We start from the raw sequence: 20982 nt of genomic DNA, 5'->3' as shown, positions 1-20982 counted from the left end.
CCACCCCTGTGGACCAATCCCAGTGGACATAGGGGAGCAGTTTGTGGTGAATAGTACCTGGTTTCGGTTCTTGGAGGTTTAATGGATGGAGGCTCAGTTCGGGCACATTTGATGGTGTGGGCCCAAGGAACAAGCGGGCATCGAGTAGGGGAGCGGATGCAGTCGCTCTGTGTGCTTGATGGTGGGCTCTCAGTGACGCAGTAGTTGGACCAGGCCAAGTCAGGCTTTTAGCAGCTGGGAGAGGTTGATGTATGACACTTAGCTGTTCGAGTCGGCGGGTGACAGTCATTGACATGGTTGTCTTGGGTGCATCGATGTGCAGGTTGGTGAGACGGCCGTTCGAGGGATAGCTGTCCAAACTGTGGTTCTAATGCCCAACCAGAATTGGCATTTGACTCCCCAGTGGTTCAGGGCAGGTCCTGGCGTTGAGCAATGTATTCTGGCTTAGCAAGTGACGGGCGCAGGTAGGGCACGATTTTTAGTTTGGCGGAGGAGCGCAAAAGCCACCGCCAGCGTCTTCCCTATCATTCCCAGGGTGGTGAACAAGTTGGGTGTGGCAAAACGGGAAGCTTCAGTTGGTCTGGTCCGCTGACTGCTGTGAGGTCCGTACAGAAGGATTTGGGGACAGGATGGTTCAAATCAGAGTCTGCTCTTTCAGCTTTAGGAGATTCCGGTGCAGAGTGCCAGGTCCTGGTCCACAGCAAAGATTCACCCCCAATGTGTTCTGAGAGTGGGTTAGGGGAAGGTCTCTGTTCTGCCTTGGATGGCTCCTTCTTCACCTCACGCTGATGGCTTTGGAAAGCACAACTTTCCCAAAGGTAGTCCAGCAAGTTCTTCTCCGGTGCTTCAGAGTGAATCTTCAAATGTCTTGAGAGGATCTGTTGAAGGGGTGTGACACCCTGTCTTTTAATGATGCAAGTCCTCCAGTAATTGGACTGAAGCTAGCCTGCCTTAGTGGTCCAATTCTTGCTCTTGAACAGAGTGGACTTTGCCCTTCTGATGTTGCACCCAAAGTGCTTTGCTCCAGAGGAAGTGGAGGGGCCAGGAAAGGGAAAGAGAGACGGGAAACAAATTGCAAAGATCTCCCTTAATTGACCAGAACACTGCTGCCTCCTCTAATCCCACACCCTTCCCAAGAAGGACAAAGGCCTTTGAAGATGCAGCTCCCTGGTGTGAGGCTACTCCTCCTAAATGGATGTACTCCTTTGATGCCCAGGTCCAGGGCAGCTGCCTGTTTTGCGGCTGTCTCTGATGGAGGGTGTTACTTGTCCTCACAAAGAGAACAGAGAAGTGTGACGTCCCAGTTGGGTGTAGCGCGCATGCGCGGGCCTCGTTATGGACCCGCGCATGCGCAGTTCAATAAACTGCGTCCGTGCGGCAGTTGCCGCCGGGACGCGTAGCAAGCAACATCACGTCCCGTGTCCTCCTTGGTCTGTGTGCGTGCGTGTGTGCATGTGAGGGCCGAGGGGCCGGATGTAACAACTGGCGACGAGGCGGGATCGCCGCCACAGCGTCCGCCCAACGTACGTGGGCGCACAATCCACATCGTCGGCACGCGAGGATACGACGCGGACCGAGCACGAACGTTTTCTCCTCAGAGCAGTAGCGGCCTGGAAAGGTGCTCGTGCGCTGCCACAAGGAGAAAAAGGAACAATTTTTGGAACACTTGATTGTCCCCAACAACCTGGGGACAATCCAAAAAAAAAAAAAAAAAAGACAGGCACAAGGTTAAAGCGACGGTCAACAGCAGAAGGTACGTCGAGAGTTACACCAGCCAGGTTTGCGGCCTCTAACACACCCAGAGGTGCCTGTGCGACCTGTGAAGATGGCAAGCAGCGAAGACGAGACAGAAGTGGCAACAAGAGCGGTGAGGACACAACAGGGATCGCTGCTGCCCATGCAGGAGTTTGACACGTCGGGGCCCCCGTCCAAACTGGGACCCAGGTGGCTACTATGGGTCAAGAAGTTGGAGATGTACTTTACTGCGACCGGGACTACGAACGACGATGCGAAAAGGGCGACCCTTCTGTATTCAGCTGGGCTGGACATTATGCGCATCTATGAATCACTCACCCTGCCAGTGGTCACGTATGACACTGTCAAGACTGCGCTAGAAAACCACTTCATCCCACAGTCGAATGTCGACTATGAAAGATTTCTGTTCTGCAGAGAGAAACAAAGGGAGGAAGAGTCTCTCGATCAATTCTGCGCCAGACTGAGAATGATAGCCAGCACATGTCGCTGGGACAACGACGAGCTGATAAGGAACCAGGTCCTCCAGGGCTGCAGCTCGGGTAAATTGCGGCGACAAGTGCTGAGAGAGCCGGGGTGGACACTGCAGCAGATACTAGATAGTGGCCGCACGTATGAGCTAGCAGAATCCAGAGGAGCAAGTATGGACGCGGCGGTCAAGCCAAGCGCAAGGGAGGAGGCTTTTGCTGTAAACAAAAGAACAAAGCTGAAGGATAAGTGGGCCCCGAAGACAATGGAGAGCAGACATCCATCCACACCTGGATCGATCTGCCAAGATTGCGGTTATGACTTGCCACATGTAGAGGAGTGTCCCGCCAAAACGAGATACTGCGGACGGTGCAATGGACCGGGGCACTATGCCCGCATGTGCCGCGCCCCTGCCCCTGTGCCTACTCAGAGAGGCCCCGCGAGAACAAGGGGCAGCGGTTTCAGAAGGCAACGCAGCATCGCAGCTCTCGAACAGGAGGTACGGAGGTTGAAACTTGCGGAGGAAGAAGAAGAAGAGGAGGACGAACAAAAGGTATTCTTCATTTCAAACATTGCCTCAGAGAGCAAACGGAGGAGGCAACCCAGGTGTGTGGTAGACATACTGGGTGTGCCGACACAGATCCTCATAGACACAGGAGCTTCCGTATGCGTGCTGGCGGAGGAAGATTATCGGAAACTCCCAGGCCCGCCGGCACTGGACAAGTCCATGGCGAAGATATTTACTTTTGGAGGAGACGCCCCATTGCCACTCAAGGGTGTATTCGTGTCACCAGTGTCGAAGGGGGAAAGCACCATCAAGGCAAAATTCTTTGTCACAGACGTTAGCCCTAACTCGCTTCTCAGCTGTGCTGCGTCGGAGGCCCTCAATTTGGTTCATTTTGCATATGGAGTATACCAGATTGACATTGAAACACTGTTGGACAAGTTCTCGGACATCTTCAAGGGCATAGGGAAACTTAAAGCCCTGCACATCGACGAGTCCATCAGACCGACAGCCCTCAAACACCGTAGGATTCCGTTCCACCTAAGGGAGAAGGTGGAGGAGGAACTCCGATCACTAGTGGATATGGACATCATTGAGAGAGTGGAGGGGCCGACACCCTGGGTGTCCCCCATAGTGGTGGCCCCCAAGCCGAAACAGCCCGGGGCAGTGAGGATTTGCGTGGACATGCGCCTTCCAAACGCTGCGATCAAGAGGGAGAGGCACATTACACCAACCCTAGATGACATTATCGGAGAGCTTCAGGGGGCAAGAGTCTTCTCAAAGCTGGACCTACGAGCGGGCTACCATCAGCTTGAACTGCACCCGGACTCCAGGTTCATAACTACTTTCACGACGCATGACGGCCTATACCAATTTAAACGCCTGAGTTTCGGCATCTCATCAGCCGCCGAAGTATTCCAGAACACCATCAGAGGGGCGTTGGCTGGCCTAAAAGGGGTATTGAACATGAGCAACGACATTTTAGTCTTCGCGGACTCGGAACGGGAGCACATGAAGAGGTTGGAGAGCACGCTCCAGAGATTGAAGAACTTAGGGCTTACCCTTCATCGACAAAAATGCGAGTTTTTCAAGGACCGTATTGGTTTCTTCGGATTCATCTTCCATGCGGCCGGTGTGTCGCCCGACCCAGCCAAAGTGAAGGACATTAAGGAAGCCGCCCCCCCGCAGTCCCCCACGGAAGTGAGGAGCTTCCTGGGGATGGTGACCTATTGTGGGCGTTTCATCAAAGGGCTGGCGTCGCTGGCGGAACCACTCAGAGTGCTAACAAGGAACGACGCAGCGTGGAAATGGGGAGCCAGTGAACAAGAGGCATTCCAGACCCTGAAAAATGCCCTATCCGATGGGGACACCATGGCGTACTTCAACCCCAAGGTGGAATCGGAGGTGGTGGTCGATGCGAGTCCAGTGGGAGTAGGGGCTGTGCTGCTGCAACCTGATGAACGCGGGGACATGCGTCCCATCACCTATGCGAGTAAGGCTTTTTCGGACACGGAAATGAGATACTCGCAGATCGAACGGGAGGCGTTAGCCATCCTGTGGGGCTGTCGCCATTTCCGTTTGTATATTCTGGGCAAACCTGTCGTGGTGGTGACCGACCACAAGCCGCAACTGCCCATACTGGCGGGCGTGTCATCCAAGCCGACCCCAGGATCGAAAGGTGGATGCTAGCCCTGATGGAGTACGGGGTGAAACTCGTATACCGACCAGGAACGAACAACCCGGCCGACTACCTGTCGCACCACCCCAGCAAGGAAAACTCTGTCACTGACATTGGGGCGAACGAGTGCCATGGGCTGCTGTGTCAGGTGGTGGAAGGGTCCCTTCCAATGGCAATCTCAAGACTTGAAATTGCGACGGAATGCTCCAAGGACGGCGCGCATCCGGAAGTGCATGGGAAGTGCCAAGTCTGTTTGGCTGGGACCGCTGCTCTACGGCATCTGATTGTTTTTCCTCGCTTTTCGTTCCTCGTCTGATGCCGCGAGTGAAGCCGTCGGCAAGAGGAAGCGCGAGCTCCGCCCTCCGACCCGCCCACTTGCAGATCGCGTCTTCCCTACATCATCTCCGGTGCCCGCGCATCTCGCGCGCGCATCCGGAAGTGCATGGGAAGTGCCAAGGCTGTTTGGCTGGGACCGCTGCTCTACGGCATCTGATTGTTTTTCCTCGCTTTTCGTTCCTCGTCTGATGCCGCGAGTGAAGCCGTCGGCAAGAGGAAGCGCGAGGTGTGTGGAAACACCTTAACCAACATTGTTTAGATCTTTAGTAAGATCTGCTGGACTTGTGCTGGACTTGTGTGCAACTTCTGCATTTATTTCTCTGTAGATACGCGCCAACTTTTTTTTTTTTTTTTTTGTTCTCTCTCCCCCTAGCTCCGCCCTCCGACCCGCCCACTTGCAGATCGCGTCTTCCCTACATCATCTCCGGTGCCTGCGCATCTCGCGCGCGCATCCGGAAGTGCATGGGAAGTGCCAAGGCTGTTTGGCTGTTCGGGTGAGCGGGAGGGCGTCCGTGGATTGATCTTGGACTAAATATAGGTTCTTTTTTTATGTTAGTACACCTGCAGAGTCCTCTATTGTATTCTAGGTAGGATCTTGCTATTTAAAATCCATAGCTATTCTGTGATCATTATAAAAATAAAAAAAGTGTGAGTTATTCTATCGGGCACTTATTTTGTCATCATATATGATGGCCAGTGGTCTGAGGAGCAGAAAATGCTCAGAAATGGCGATCCCCTATAATCTTACCGACCAAACTAATAATGGGGCATCTTCCATGAGTGCTGCCGATATGGATATTACAAGACATCCGGCTGATCTGAATATAGAATCAGAAAAGCCTGACGACTTGTCTCCAGGCGCCTTGTAATAGTAATCTAGATCTCGAAACTCTGGCTGATTTGGACTCCCGTATTAGGCTATCTATCGGTTTATTGACTCCACTAATAACAAAAAATCGTGACTCGCATATGAATGCAGATAATTCTGATGTATATTTACCATCAAACTTACATCTGCCATTGTTACCTGCAAATGATATAGCTTTAGATAATGCCTCTCACTCGGAACTTCCTATAAGCCCTGATCTCCATGTTCCATACTCACAAAATATTGGGAGTGAACTTAATTCATCCCCTATTTCCAAAGACCAAGAACCATTCACTTTCCCAGTGATAATTCGGATATTGGATCTGTTGGACAAAGGACATGATGTCACTCACCTAGAATTAAGGGATATAAAATATTCTATGAATGAGATTATGTCCAAAGTGATAAGGATGGAAGGATTTATTCTTGCTTTGGAAAGGCTTAATGCAGGGGTAAAAAATCCCAATGAGGCCAAAGCTATCATTTGTCATGAACAAAGCACACAAACTGAAATCAATGACTCTTTTCTTCAAGGTTTTGCCAATCATCCCTTTAAAGGATTTTAATTGCTCCTAGGTGAACTAGGATCTATCAGCTCTACAATAATTGAACTTAAAAATAAAATTGAACCTCCAACCCCTAATATATTACCAGAGATAAGTGGGAATACTGCTGATAGCCCTTCAGTCCTAATTAAACTCATAGAAGAAGGACAAGACAATGATGGTATTGTCGATAGTGACATTGACTATAAAGGCTACTCTTCTAGAAGATTTCGCAAAAATCAAAAACGGTGTGTTAAACGTGCTGAAAAAAAACGGAGATCTGCCAATGAAAAAATGAAAAAATCAAAAAAAGAAATCTCTGCGATATTAGAAAGTGGGGGGGAAGATGTGATTGATGTGGAACAGCTTTCTGTAGAATGCCAATCACACCTTGGGGCAAAGAATATGGAGGCGATAAAGACAATAGATACAATACAGCCTTCTACTTCAAACAATCATGTTAAAATGGTTAATGTTGAAGTACATTCAACTTGTGTAAACTCATTAATTATACCTGATACTCCAACTGATCCCGTTAAAACAACAGTAGATGAAATAGAAGTACAGACAACTCAAAAAATACTGCCAACCTACTTTAAAAGTGTATGTAGAAAACAGACATCAAAGAGAAATGGACAATCTCATAATTCTCCTATTGTATTGAACAAAGGTATTAAATCTTCTTTTGTTGTATTGCCTAAAATGGCCCCGTCTTTGTACTCTGAAACCTTGAAAAAACCTGTCTTTGAGACAACTATGACAATGGGTAACGCACCAGTTATCCAAAACGGCAGAGGAAAGCTTACCACTATTCATAAACAGTTGCATATTGAGAGTTTACCTCATCAGTATTTGGGAGAAGGTAATAGTGACATTTATGATACGCATGAAAAAAATATTCAACTAATACCATGCATAAATAACGATGTAATCAATGTTTGAGTCTACGATGAATATACAAAAAACTGGAACCCCATCATGTGCGATGACTGGTGATATTAATGAAAAAACTAAGCAAATTTTGCCTTGTATAAATAAGGATGTAAAGAATGCGCATGATTTTGTGCTTAATGCCTTAAAAGCTAGTATCCCATCATTTGAAATAACTAACCAGTCTTTGAAGTCCCAAGAATGCGTTGATGAAAATATTGCCCAGCCCAATTGGTTTTGTCAATCATTTGTAAGTATCCCTTTATGCAGAGAACTTAACTCATCTGAACTTGCAGATAGGCATTATAATGAAACCCACATCAATTTGAAAAGTGTGTTGAATCTAGATGATCATACGGTAAAGTTAAATGGTTCAGAAAATGCTAATGAGGGTAAGATTACTGGACATTTGCCCTGCCACACTATGGTAAATAGCAAGAAATGCATTAATATGTTGGGCCTGGAAGGTAAGCAAGAAATTCTAGGCGATGCACGTATTAATAGAAGATATTTCTTGGATCTTCTATATACAATTCCATCATTAAGGATAATTGCGTCTAATGATATTGACTATTTCTTTGGCTCCAACTAATAATTACCGTATGACATGTCATTTATTTTCTGAACATGTGCTGAAACTTATTTGGTCTTTTAGAAGGGAACTACATGAAATGGGTTTCTTGCTATTCACATTTAATGATGAAAAATTGGCAGGAGAATTCTTGTTTGATAATCAAAAATCCGTACTTTCTGAGCAAAATACAAATGGAGAATTATCATCTAGCACAGGAAATCAAAAAATGTGTATTTCCCAATTATTAACGACTGCTCGAACAAATAGGGAAATGGCGTGGATGGAACCACTATTGAAAACGATATTTGCAGCAAGTCCTAACTTATTTACTTCATAAGTAAAGGATAAGACAGTACTTACAGTACTGTCATGGAACTCATGTGGATTTAAAAACATTGAGACTTGGCTGCCCACTCTTGTTAAATTGCCATCAATTTTCTTGTTTCAAGAAACAATGAAAATTGAACCACTTGCTATCCCTGATTATTGTTCATATTGTTCTCCAGCTAGTAAAGGGGTTGAAGGAAGACCTTTTGGTGGGTTAACAATTGCTGTCAGTAACTCCATCGCCTGCACTATAACTCTGGTATACTCATCCATACATGTTATAGCGGTCTTCTTGAATCTAAACAAACATGACAAAAGGATTATTTTAGTTGTGAATGTATATTGTAATCATTTGAAGTATAAATTGTTGGACATACTTGATGATATAGATTGTTGTTTTGACCAAGCGTCAACACTTTACCCCGAATACGACATTATTATGGGTGGTGATTTTAATTCACATTGTATTGGAACACCAGTGTTTTATAAAGACCACAAACAGGCAAATTCAAATAGCTTTAAGAGAGGAAATACATATCGGAATTATTTTGATGACTGGGGTATGTCGTTTGTGAAGTTCGCTATGGATTTAACAATTATACTTGGAAAAGGGGCGATACTACATCAATGATTGATTTCTTCTGCGTCTCTGATTTGTTGTTACCATGCATTGAATCTGTTATAATTGGGGACATTATTTATAGTGATCATGCCCCCATTACTCTTAACACTTCTATGGTTACGAATCAATGGCATGCTAATCAGGGCTTGCAAGCCTTAGAGACGAAAAGAGAAACTATATCACTTAGATGGAATCCTACCTTATGTAAGAGATTGGTGGAGAATGTTTCAAACCATCTAAAACATGAGGTCAATCCTTTAATGCCGGAATTATACTCTATAGAATATTTAAATCAGATGATAAATGAGTGTATCAGAGAAACTCTTATAAAACTTGGAATAAAACAAGCTTCTATTGTGACTAATCACAAACACAGATTTAATTATAAGATTAAAATTCTGAAAAGAAATAAAAATCGTGATATACGAAAGCTAGAATTAGCGAAACTACCTGCCAAACTCTACATACTAAAAAAGAAGAATATAATCCAAGAATACAAATTTAATGTAAAGGGAGTACATATAGAGCAATATAACAAAGAAAATTGTGAGATGATTAAAGCTATTTGTAGTAGAAATTCCCGAGATATCTGGGCTGCCCTAAAAAAAGGGGATAAGGCGGATTTATGTAATGAATCTTTAATGAACGCTGAAACTTGGATAGCTTATGTTAAACAAAAATATGAATTACCAGAACGCTTTGCAATAAACCAAGATGAAGTAGAGTTATTATTTACTGATATACAATTTGTATGGACTACTTTTGATATTATGTGGGCCATCAAAAAACTATCTAATTCTCGTGCCCCTGGTCCCGATGGGATTCCATCTTGCGTATATAGGTCCGATCCAACTTTTTGGAGTATGATCCTAAAAATTAAGTTTGATAGTATCTTAGTGAGTGGCACTATCCCGTCTTCATGGGTTACTTCCATTCTTATTCCATTGTATAAAAAGGGCGACCCTCGATTGCCCGAGAATTATAGACCGATATCGCTAACAGATGCGGCGGCAAAAGTGTTCGCTATACTAGTTATCTATGAGCTTGATAAACATCTAGCAACTTATAAAATATATTCGAAATGCCAAGTGGGATTTAGACGACAAATGGGAACAACACTAAATGCAACTATAATGAAACATCTGATTGCCGGAGTGAATAAGAATGAACTGAGCACAATTTACATTGCATCCATTGATATGTCTTCTGCGTTCGACACCGTTGTGCGCAATGTTTTATGGACCAAAATGCGTAAGTTTGGAATTCCGGAATATCTGACCTATTGGATCAAGAAATTCCACACCAATACATCTTGTAGAATTCGTCTAACTCAGGGCGGTTCTTTAACTGAACCAGTGCAACTTCATCTTGGTTTGAAACAGGGCTGCAATTTTGCAGCCCTGCTGTTCAATCTTTATCTTTCTGATATAGATAAACTTTGGGAATCTACACTCACGATACCAGCAAGACTTTGCTCATTAAGAATACACTGGTTAGCCTTTGCAGATGACCTCATCTTTTTCGATTTAACTCCTGCTGGTCTTCTGGCTAAGTTAAATATATTCATAGATTTTGCGTATGAACATAATCTTCGACCTAACCCATCCAAGACATGTATAATGATTTTTAAATCAAATAAGAAACTCAAAAAGTTCAACTGGAATATCGGGGGGACTCGTCTGTGTGAACTACAAGAATCTACTTATTTAGGATATCGCCTGAGCAGTGCGAATAGCATAAACTTATGGGTGGAATATATAAAGATGAAAGCCAGACCACTATTAAGCCAGATGAAATTTATCTTTCATAAGCTGTGTAAGTTTTCAATGACTCCGCTATTAGAGTTTCTTACATTGAAGGTTGAGCCTATTCTTCTATATGCCATGGATATTTGTGTCAGTAATTTGCATAGGCAACTTGATTCCATACAGGGTACTTTAGTGAAGAGAGCCTTATGTTTATCTATATCAATCCCGAACTGTGTTATTAGACATGAGTTGGGACTGATTTCCTTGTCCACTAGGTTTACCTGGCGGGCTCTCTCAAACTATTCCAAAATTCTTAACTATTCTGATAATTCTTTATATCAGGATCTTTTTGAATTTACAAAGGGTTGCTCATCCAGTTCATTCACCAGCTACCTTGAAACCATGGCCAAAACTTTAAATAACTTGGGCACCGATAATGATGATTTGCTTATACGTCCTAACTATGTTAAACATAAATTGTTTGCGAACGACTGGTGTAAAACTCTAGATGAAATATCAACTTTGAGTACCTATAAGGAATATGCAAAATTCCTTCACAAAAGAGATGATTGTTGTGATTATATAGCGATGTTTCCGTGTAATAAAATCAGAATGTATTACATGAGATTTAGATTAAATCAATTTCATACCCTTGAACGAACAAAATTCTGGCGAACTGTAGGAACTAATTTAGGCGTCACTAAGTGTCGCTTTTCGAGGTGTACCGAACAGAAGGAAACTCTAAAACATTTAATTTTAGAATGCCCACATTTTAGAGATATACGTACAAAGCATTTTCTACGTTTTATAAATATAAATTACGAAGACTGTATGATATCTCTTTGGACTCGATTGATGCAAGGAAATGAGAGAGCATTAATCTTTGCCTTGGTTGAGTTTTTGAAAGTAATTGAGAAAGAGATTTCGTTATTTCAGTGTTAAAATCATGTTTTTATTGGGTTGTTCTCATATAGAAATTGTGCTAATGCTTTGTGCTATTTTTATAATTTTAATGAGATGTTCTGTATTCTGTTTGGTCTTGTGAACTTTCTTTTTTTTTCTCTCTCCGTGTTTTATTTATTTATTTTTTTGTTGTATTAATGTGCTACTTTGTAAAGGTTCTTTGAACTATAAACAAATAAAAAAGAAAAAAGGACGAGGTGTTTACCATCATCAAGACTGCCGTGAGGAGCGGCGATTGGCGGGAGGTATTGCACAACAACTCCCGCCGTCAAGCAGAGGCCCAGAGCGACCTCCAAGCACTCTGGAAAGTGAAGGATGAACTCTCTGTTTCAGACAATGGGCTAATACTTCGAGGGAGACAAATCGTCATCCCACGGGCACTGAGGACAAGGGTGCTCGAACTGGCCCACATCGGTCATCAGGGGGTCGTCAAAACGAAGGCTCGGCTGAGACACAAAGTATGGTTCCCGGACTTGGAGGGACGAGTGGAGAGCTTCGTGAGGAGATGTGTGGCGTGTCAAGCAGCAGCCCCAGGAGACAGAGCCCCGCCGATAAGGTTGATGGAGCGTAGCAGCAAACCATGGGGAACTGTCCACGTGGATTTCGGCTCGACTGGTCGGGGAATGTACTTTCTGGTAGCAGTTGACCAATGGTCCAGGTACCCCGAGGTGGAGGTGGTAGAGTCGACAGCGACAGAGTTCGCGACGAAGGCATTAGACAAAATGTTCGCCACGCATGGGTTCCCGGACCTACTGTGCTCGGACAACGGGCCGCCGTTCACAGGCAGCCAGTTTGCAACTTACCTCTGAGAAAGGGGGATCCGGCATCGCAGGGTGTCCCCACTCTGGCCGCGAGCCAACGGGGAGGCCGAGAGAATGATGCAGACTCTTAATAAGGTCCTAAGAATCTCTGCCAGCGGTGGTGAAGACCTGGAGAGGAAGCTCGTGGAGTTTCTAAGAGAATACCGCACGACACCCCATCAGTCCACGAGAGTGGCTCCCGCCGAAGCACTATTTGGATGATGCCCGAGGGGAATGCTACCGGAAGAGGACGGCCGTCCGCCAGGGATAATAGACAATGAGGGTGTCCAGGAAGAACGGGCTAGGTGTAACGACAAAGAAAGTGAACGGAGGGGTCTGCAGGAAAAGGAGGTGCGAGTAGGGGACACAGTGCTGGTCCGAAACCGGCACCCCGAGTGGAAACTGTCCCTACCATTTGAGCCGCGCCCGTGGAAGGTAACGCATGTAAAGGGCACAATGGTGACGGCCGCCTGCGACCGAGGAACAGTCACGCGCAACCGGTCGTTCTTCAAACGAATTGAAAGACCTGCTGAGAACGGGGCCTCAGAGGAATGCGTGGGGCGAGAGGGCTCGCCTGGAGATCAGGAGGGCGAGCAGAGCAGGGACTCCGCTAGCTCTGAACAAGAGTGTTCTACTCCGCCCACCGCCTCGCCAAGGTACCCGGTCCGCCGCGAGCGGAGATTACCAGGGCATCTCAAGGACTACGTCCTGGACGCAGGTGACTGAACTGAGAGATGTAAGGTGAGACTCCCAGGTATTCATGCGCCCGCCCACACGGGCCTCACTTGTGCAGGGGTATGCACACCCCGAAGGTTTACATTGTTTTGGTTAAAGTTAAAAAGGGATGTGACGTCCCAGTTGGGTGTAGCGCGCATGCGCGGGCCTCGTTATGGACCCGCGCATGCGCAGTTCAATAAACTGCGTCCGTGCGGCAGTTGCCGCCGGGACGCGTAGCAAGCAACATCACGTCCCGTGTCCTCCTTGGTCTGTGTGCGTGCGTGTGTGCATGTGAGGGCCGAGGGGCCGGATGTAACAAGAGGCTGGGTCCCTTAGGTTCCTGTCCTGCCATTGGCAAGTGTGCACCCGGCCTGACCAGAATACACATCTCCTTCCATAGCTGCAGAGATTTGGCTGTTGGTGCGGCTGTCAAGGGGCCTCTTGTGACCTTTGAACAGCTCTCTGCCACAGGTAGCACAGGTGCCGGGGGATCTTGCTACTTGTGCAGCAAGCCACAAGCACACTGTGTTTTTGGCATGGAGTTTATGGAAAAGGGCAATCTAGTTGGTATATTACCCTTTTGGAGATGAAATTACCCTCCTCGTTGTTTTACCAATATAAATGTAACAAGTCAGGGTTTTACATGCTTGCCGGCTGGCAATTCCTCACAAAATGAAGAAAGTACACCTCGAATTTGGCAAAAACACAGTGCATTTCTCATTTCCAATATGTCATTATATGGGCGGTTTTACAATCCAGGTTTTCAAAATCGCAGTTTTGCTCCCAAGTTTGACATTTTCAGTTTGGACAATCCATGTGTACTCTAGTTATATAATATCAACATATTTATAGTTTGCACAGTAATTATCTTTTTACAATTTGACAATTCCACAGCCCTAACTCCATGTTATATAATTCCAACAGATTTAAATGTTGACAGTCCCACAGGTTTCCCAATTTGGATAGTATACACAATTTCACTATACTGCAAGGTTACTTTTACCTATGTAAATATTCGCTTACTGTTAGACGATTCAAGCATAGACCCCGTTTTTGAAATCGCAATATATTTCTGGTCTACATAATCCCATAGTACCCCCAGTTTAACAATCTATGTATGCTCCCAGGTTGTAGTATCACAGTATTTGCCCAATTATGTCAATACTATATTTCTTTGGCACACCAGAATTAGCCCATCTTGATAATAGTTGTCTGATTCCATTTACCAAAATGCAACATAATGCCAATTTGAAAACCTCAGTATATACGGCTCTGAAAAATCACTAATTTGCCCCAAAAATCTTGGAGAGCAAGCCGTGCTGAAAAACTCTGTTAGTGCAGCTCAAACTGAAAAGTCTCAACGTGACCCATAGACTATAATGTCAGGCAGTGTTATGAGGTACAGGACCCATCATAGACTAACATAGTTTTCCACCCACACAGGAACAACAATTAAGATGACACAAATGGAAACTGAACCATTAGAATAATAGAAAACATCTGAGTCTGAGAAATGCTGTTGAATAGCGCAATAAAAAGAACACAGAGAAAAATATGGGTTTTCTTCATTTTTTTTAAAAATCTCAAGTTGTTGCTGACTACTTTGTGGACTTTTGTCTTTTAGATGCATTTTATACTTCTGTTCAGCCGACAAGGGAAGCTAAGACTGCAGAAGTGGTACATCACAGTACCTGAGAAGGAGAAGAAAAAGATCACACGAGAAGTTATTCAGACCATTCTTGTTCGCAATCAGAAGACCAGTAGCTTTGTAGAGTGGAGAGATCTAAAACTTGTTTACAAAAGGTGTGAGTAATCTTTTAAAAGCATAATATTAAACGTTATTTAGAAAAGCTTCTCGACACAAGAATAATTTGCACATCTTTCAGTTATTGTACAAAGAAATGGTCTAACTGCTAGCCCCATTTCTGTATCCCCAGGTGAAATCACAGCTTGAGCTCAATTCCATTGAAATAAAATATTGTGTTCATGCCTAAGAAGCTTTTTTTATTTGCATATGTTTGTGTACATATTTGTTCCTCTTGGTTGTAAGTATAGGGGTGTAATTTCTATTGCAAAGTAATTAATCTTCCTTTGACTGGTTTCCAGATTGGCATTGTGTATTTAGTGCTAATAACATTTGTCACCCCCCAATTGCAAAAGTAGCAGGAAATATAGAAATCACAATTCATGTAATCCCTTTCCTGAGATGGTGTGTGAAGGGTGGAAATACTCATTTTTTTAGTTTGGAACTGTTTGGTTTGAAAAGTAGCGCCTTCATCTGCAACCACGCTATCTTCAACTTGCCATCACCAAATACTTTCCTTCCAGATCCCGCCGATCCTTTGGGTCCAACTCTCTGCTTGTCAAGTGCTTCTATGAGCAGAGAGCGGGCAGCTGTTCCTTTCCTTGGCTTGCTCCCTCCTCTGGAACAACCTCCCCTTCCTCTCCGTCTTGAGCCGGATCTCTGCAAGTTCCACCAGCACCACTAGACTTTCCTCTTCTCCTTCCCTCTCTCCCTCCCGTGCTAAACCCTGCAGTCGGTGTGATTTGTGGCTTGGGCCCTTATGTGTCGTCCTGGGTCCTTGTTTTATTTCCAATCGCCTGCAGCATCCCACCCTCCCCCGGCACTTGCCTTCGGGCACCACTGGCATGTGTTGTCTCCCAGGCCCTGCACTTATTGTATTGGCTGGTGATTCCCCCCTTCCATTAAGTGGTCACTGCCTGGCACTTACCTGTTGCCTTTGCAACAGACTCTCTGGCACTTCCCCCTCAATGGAACCTCTAGCACTTACCCATTACCCTTTTCTCTCTCTGCACTTGAACGCTCAGAATGTTCACAAGGCCTAGTAGGACCGCTTTTGTATTTTATTCATCACTATAATCCTATTCCATTGTCTTACTGTTCCCTTGTTCCCTTGCCCTTGCCCTGTCGGTGCTTTGAATCACAATTTCTTGATGTATAAGCGCCTTACAAATCAATTCAATACATAAAATAACATTTATTCACAAGTAAAACTTAGCGTGGGATCACAGACTGAGGTCCGGGGTGTTTCATAGTCAGAAATAACTTTCAATTTGCTCCGTTTGTATTGTTGCCAACTTGTGTGGCCTGGCTTTTAGATTTCTGGTTGGTGTAAAGGGGCACTGAAAATGCAGGATCTATGGATAACCCAGGTCCCGAAATTCCCAGTTGTATGGTGAATGTGGGATTGAACTAACTAAAATCCTGCAGAATGTGGAAGCGAAGTTCTGTGTTCTGTGTTCTGAAATTCCTCAAAGACAAGGCTGTCGCACATGTTTAAGTAAATGTGACCTTGAAAGCAGCTCCGTACTAACAATATAATACGTGAGAAATTCACACAACAGCAAACAATATAATACGTGAGAAATTCACACAACAGCAAATGGAGGGAGAGAAGAAAAAGACTTTTTTTAACCGCATTTGTCAATTTTAGCAACTTTGTCAGAGTGATGTAAGCTGGCATCTCAAAGAAACAATAAGCCAAATGGCCACTTGTACCATACCACCACGTCCTGGTCTGGTGGCCAGCCAGACCTGGCCAGCTACAATCAACTACACCAAAATAAAATCCATTCTAAAAATGGGCATTGATTATGAAGTGGGACTGGCATAAACGACATAAATATCCATTAAGGCAAATATTCCCAAAGTTAGAACCGCCAAAGCCTATGAAATATCACGCATTTCAAAAATAAGTAAGAAATAAAACACCGCCATAAGACAGTGATTGAGACAGGCTTGAGCCCAGTGCGAAAACAGTGAAGGTAAAGACACCACAGGATAGGAAAAAGAGTCTTATCCTGAAGGAAAACACAACATGCAAAAAAGATGCACACGTGCAGGCAGATGTTGACGTCAATATTAGGGCATAAATGTGATGTGAACATCAGCCTTGTAATCCATGTTAGAATGTCACTTATAACCAACAACATGCAAGAAGAAAGACACATGAGTGAAAGCTGGGAAAATAAAATGATGTCACATATTGAAGCACAACTAAGTGTGAACATCAGAATTATGTTAATGTTAAAGGTATTTGTACAGCCAACATGTTAAGTGGGGCAGGGGCACCAGGACAAAATGCTTACCTGAAAAGCCAAGTTGGAAATGGCTCCTGAAGCGGGTTTGCCGAGGGTTAGGGCCTCAGACACAAACGCGGATGACTTGGCCAATAGGGGCTGGTGGGAGAGCACAGGGAGGCGGGACTAGGGGGTAGCTGGAAGGGAGCATTGCGGACCTCGCGAGCCGCGTCGGGTGACATTTCAAGCACCATGATGTTAAGTAGGGCAAGGGCACCAGGACAAAATGCTCACCTGAAAAGCCAAGTTGGAAATTATGATTAATGTGAGCATGGCACTTAATAAATAAAAAGCAGAAGAGTTTCAGTCCTCTTTCTACTGGCACTACATGTTTGTTTAAAAACGCTCCCAGAGCGTGGAGCACGGCGCGGAGTCCGGAGCAGAGTCCAGCCTGCCTCCAGTCCCTGTGGTTTTTTCTCTTGAGAGGAGCTGCACGGCGTGCTACAGAGTTTCAGTCCTTTTTCTACTGGCACTACATGTTTGTTTAAAAACGCTCCCGGAGCGTGGCGCGGAGTCTGGAGCAGAGTCCAGTCTGCCTCCATTCCGCCTTCAACGTCCTCAACGTCGAGGAAGTCATCGAGAACGTGAAAAACAAAGAGAAGATCTGGGACCGGCATCCGTGGCTGCTGTCGGCTGGTACCGGTAAGAACTAACTATGGTTATTGACATTCGACTGCAGACGCGGCAAACGACTCAAAATGCCTGAAATCGTGGCGAGCCTTCCACTTATGTCGAAGTCGCCTCACCTGCGCAGAGCGTGACTGAAACCATTCCCCGCTCCTCCCCCTCCCTGCCCATCGCATCCCTGGGTACCCTACCTACCTGCCCGTTTCCTTCCTCCCCGCTCCTTGCTGCCCGTGGCCTCGGAGGTCCTCCTTCTCCTTCTTCCTGTGCCCTTGCGGTCCGGCTGGATGCAGGGGGCCCGCCTCGCAGCCCGTCGCGGTCCTCAGGGGTGGACGAGGGCAAGGCAGAACCAGCGGCTTTAGATCAGGCTGTGGTACCGGCGGGTGTGTGCGTGGCCGAGGAGTCGGCTGAGTCTGAAGCAACAGAGTCAAAAGACGAGACTCCACAGGGACTTTGTCCGGCAAATGTCGCGAGTAAAAAAGCAGCTAGTGCGGCAGCACAGAAGATGACTCTGCCGATGGAACAAAACATAACTGCTATAGTGGCAGCCGGAACGGCTGATCAAACTCGGTGGCAACCTCAGGCGTGTGGAAGAGACTGTGAAAAAAGTGAACAAGCTGTGGAAGCGGCGATCCAAAACATAGTTCTCCCGGCAGTTGTTTCAAGGTTGGTGGCACAAACGACGAATAGTCCGTATTCTCGTGACTATTCGCAGTGTCAATTTCAACCATGACTGTTGAAATTGACACTGCTTCCTTTTTGTCACCGTTTGATGTAACGGATACTGAACTCATGGCTCTAAAATTACCTAATGGGTCAGATATTCATACGAACTTCTCTTTTGTTCCGCCGTTAAATGGCGAAACATTAAGCAATCTATCAGGAAGTAGAGTCGAAGATGAGACTGAAATACCTGAAAAGGAATCACATTCACAACAAAGAGTGACGTCATGTTCAATGGAAACTGCCGTTCTTTTGCCTCCTTTGACAGCACTATCCACTTCCAACCATAAAAAACGGTTGGAAACGGATTTAGTAGGGCGAGAAGCACGGCTTACGGAGAGGCTAACTGCGGACTATCAAGCTGTTAAAAACAAACTTATACACAGCTTTTCTACAGGTTCCCAAAGTGCATCCTCTCTAAAAGATAAGCCGCTGGTAAACAGCGAGAAACAAACAAAAGATGCTCTAAATCCAAATGAGATGCCGAAATCTTGGAACAGTACACCGCAGCAAAAAGATATACAGATTGTCAAAAAGATGAGTACAACTCTAACAAATAAAACAAAATCGAGCATCTCAAAAGAATTGATTGAAAACCGACGTTTTCATTGTAGCACAAAAGCACCACATCAAGCACCAGGAAATGATGGATGTTCTGACAAACCTGATGATACTCCGACTCCGGAGCTCGAGTCGACGACCAATAGTAAAGAAATTCTCTCAGTGGCAGCTGGAATCCAGATCCACAATAACATTCTGGCCGCAACATCATTAGCTCTGATCCCATTTATCAAACTCTTTGAATCACTAAATGAGTCTGTTAAGGATCAAAATGCCTTGCTGCATAATTTAACAAACAAAATGACTTCACTGGAAGAAAATAATACCCTGCTGACATCAAGAGTTGAACGAGAAGCGGAAATCTCATTCCAATGGCAAAATCGACTTGGAGATCTGGCATCGAAAGACCACACAGACAAAAATCATCAAATGGAGGCCATTCTAGAAATGATTAAGTGATGTCGTCACTCCTTTTCCCGGAATAAAGTTGACCTAGAGGGTCCGTTTAGAGAGAGCGTCCTGCCTCATTCGAGAAGAATTATCCCTGAGGCTAAGCAGTGTGTAAATCAATGCGAGGCAATTATCACCACTACGCCTAGCATAGACATTACAAAGGGCTCGGATACACCGCAGCTTAGAAAAGCGAATATTGAATCTACTAAGCTCACAGATTCTCAGTCGAGACCCGTTTTAGAAGAGCAGTCTGGTGTCTCTCTTTTAACCAAACCACTTGAAAGCACAAGTGTAGCCCAAAAAAATAGCAACATACCTGAGGTTGCTACGGTGCAGGCAAATAAAACAAATCAGGTGCTTGCTCCGCTAGCAAAAGGAGCGGTGTCCTCTTTTGACATCTTCACTGGTGCAGCTAAAATGTTTGTTCCCTCGATTAAGCCTAAAACAAATGAAAGATCTACAAAGGTTCAAGTGAAAAATCGAACAGCAAACAAGCGGCAAATGCCAACGAGTACCGCCAGAAACAAAACAAAACAGTTTGTGAGAAATCTGTCTACACCTCAAAAGCTGGGACTCTTCTCACGTAATCAATCAAATATGCAAGTAGATGAGCCTGAAGGCGCTCCCACAAGAAAATTGGCATCACAAGAAATTTCAAAAACAAAGGTGGTGGTACCACCTAATCCAAATAAAAGACAAAGACTCGAATCTGACACTGGTTCGAAGATATCTGATCAAAGTGTCACTGACTTATGTGACCTGTCGATTTATTCAGTTGATTCAGCTGATGGGCAGCAGTCTCAACAAATTGAGGAAGGATTTTGTCCTGCTCCAACTATTCCTCAAGAGCAGAGAAAATCAATCCACGACCAAAGAGAGAAAGATGGTGATACAAATAAGCCCAGGTTGAGGGCATATCAACAGGATATTAATGTGGGTACACAACAACAAGAAAAATTGACCACCACAAAATTGAATCCTAAGATGACAACTGCACAATGGAAAAAACAAAAGAACTTAAAAGATCTGGTGTCTGAACAACCAGTACGAAAACAAAAATTCTGGAAAATAAGACTCTAGAATATCTTCTCTGACGAAAACGAAGTAAACCTAAACCGGCGTAATGTGATGCGCCTATTACATACTTTTCCTTCCTTAAGAACGATAACTACTAACGATATAGCCATTGTCGAATATATTAATGAGGATTCTCTCGACATGGTTTATCTGCACATCACCTCTCAAGCAGTGGAAAATACCCTCCTAGCAGCAAAAGTGGAACTGATGTCATATGGCTTCGACCTGACAATCGAAACAAAAAATCAGAGAGAAGGAAACGGAAATGACGTGTTAGTTGACCAAGAGCAAACTCACGATTATCGTCGAGAAGCCCTAAGGAAACATTTTAACATCAAAGAAAGACCAGCAGAGAACCGAAATATCCCCCCGAAAGCTACTATCCAGAACTATTCAAACAGATCTTAGCCATTGCAAAACAAAAAGGAGGAGGAAAATGGCTTGATCTCATGGAATACCAGAGGTTTCCAGCATTTGTTCCAGAAGTTTGACATCTCTCTGGGAAACAACATTGCAGTATGTCTGCAGGAAACGTGGCTTCGGGAGGCTCCAATAAGAGATGGATATGCAATTAAGTTAAATCCGGCCGGAAAAAATCAGTTCGGCCGAC

General features: G+C 44.9%; 1 protein-coding gene across 2 annotated transcripts in view; it reads left to right on the top strand.

The window, feature by feature from the left end:
- Positions 1 to 20982, top strand: part of AP1S3 (adaptor related protein complex 1 subunit sigma 3) — a 948614-nt gene that overhangs the window by 201416 nt on the left and 726216 nt on the right. For both annotated transcript variants that reach the window (XM_069618154.1, XM_069618153.1), the window contains exon 2: positions 14458 to 14636. In XM_069618154.1, the coding sequence (XP_069474255.1) occupies positions 14458 to 14636 (179 nt within the window). The remainder of the gene's footprint in view (positions 1 to 14457; positions 14637 to 20982) is intronic.

Source organism: Ambystoma mexicanum, chromosome 10, assembly GCF_040938575.1.
Source record: "Ambystoma mexicanum isolate Mex_15411 chromosome 10, UKY_AmexF1_1, whole genome shotgun sequence".
Lineage (NCBI taxonomy): Eukaryota > Metazoa > Chordata > Amphibia > Caudata > Ambystomatidae > Ambystoma > Ambystoma mexicanum.
This window is presented reverse-complemented; position numbering and strand designations above follow the sequence as displayed.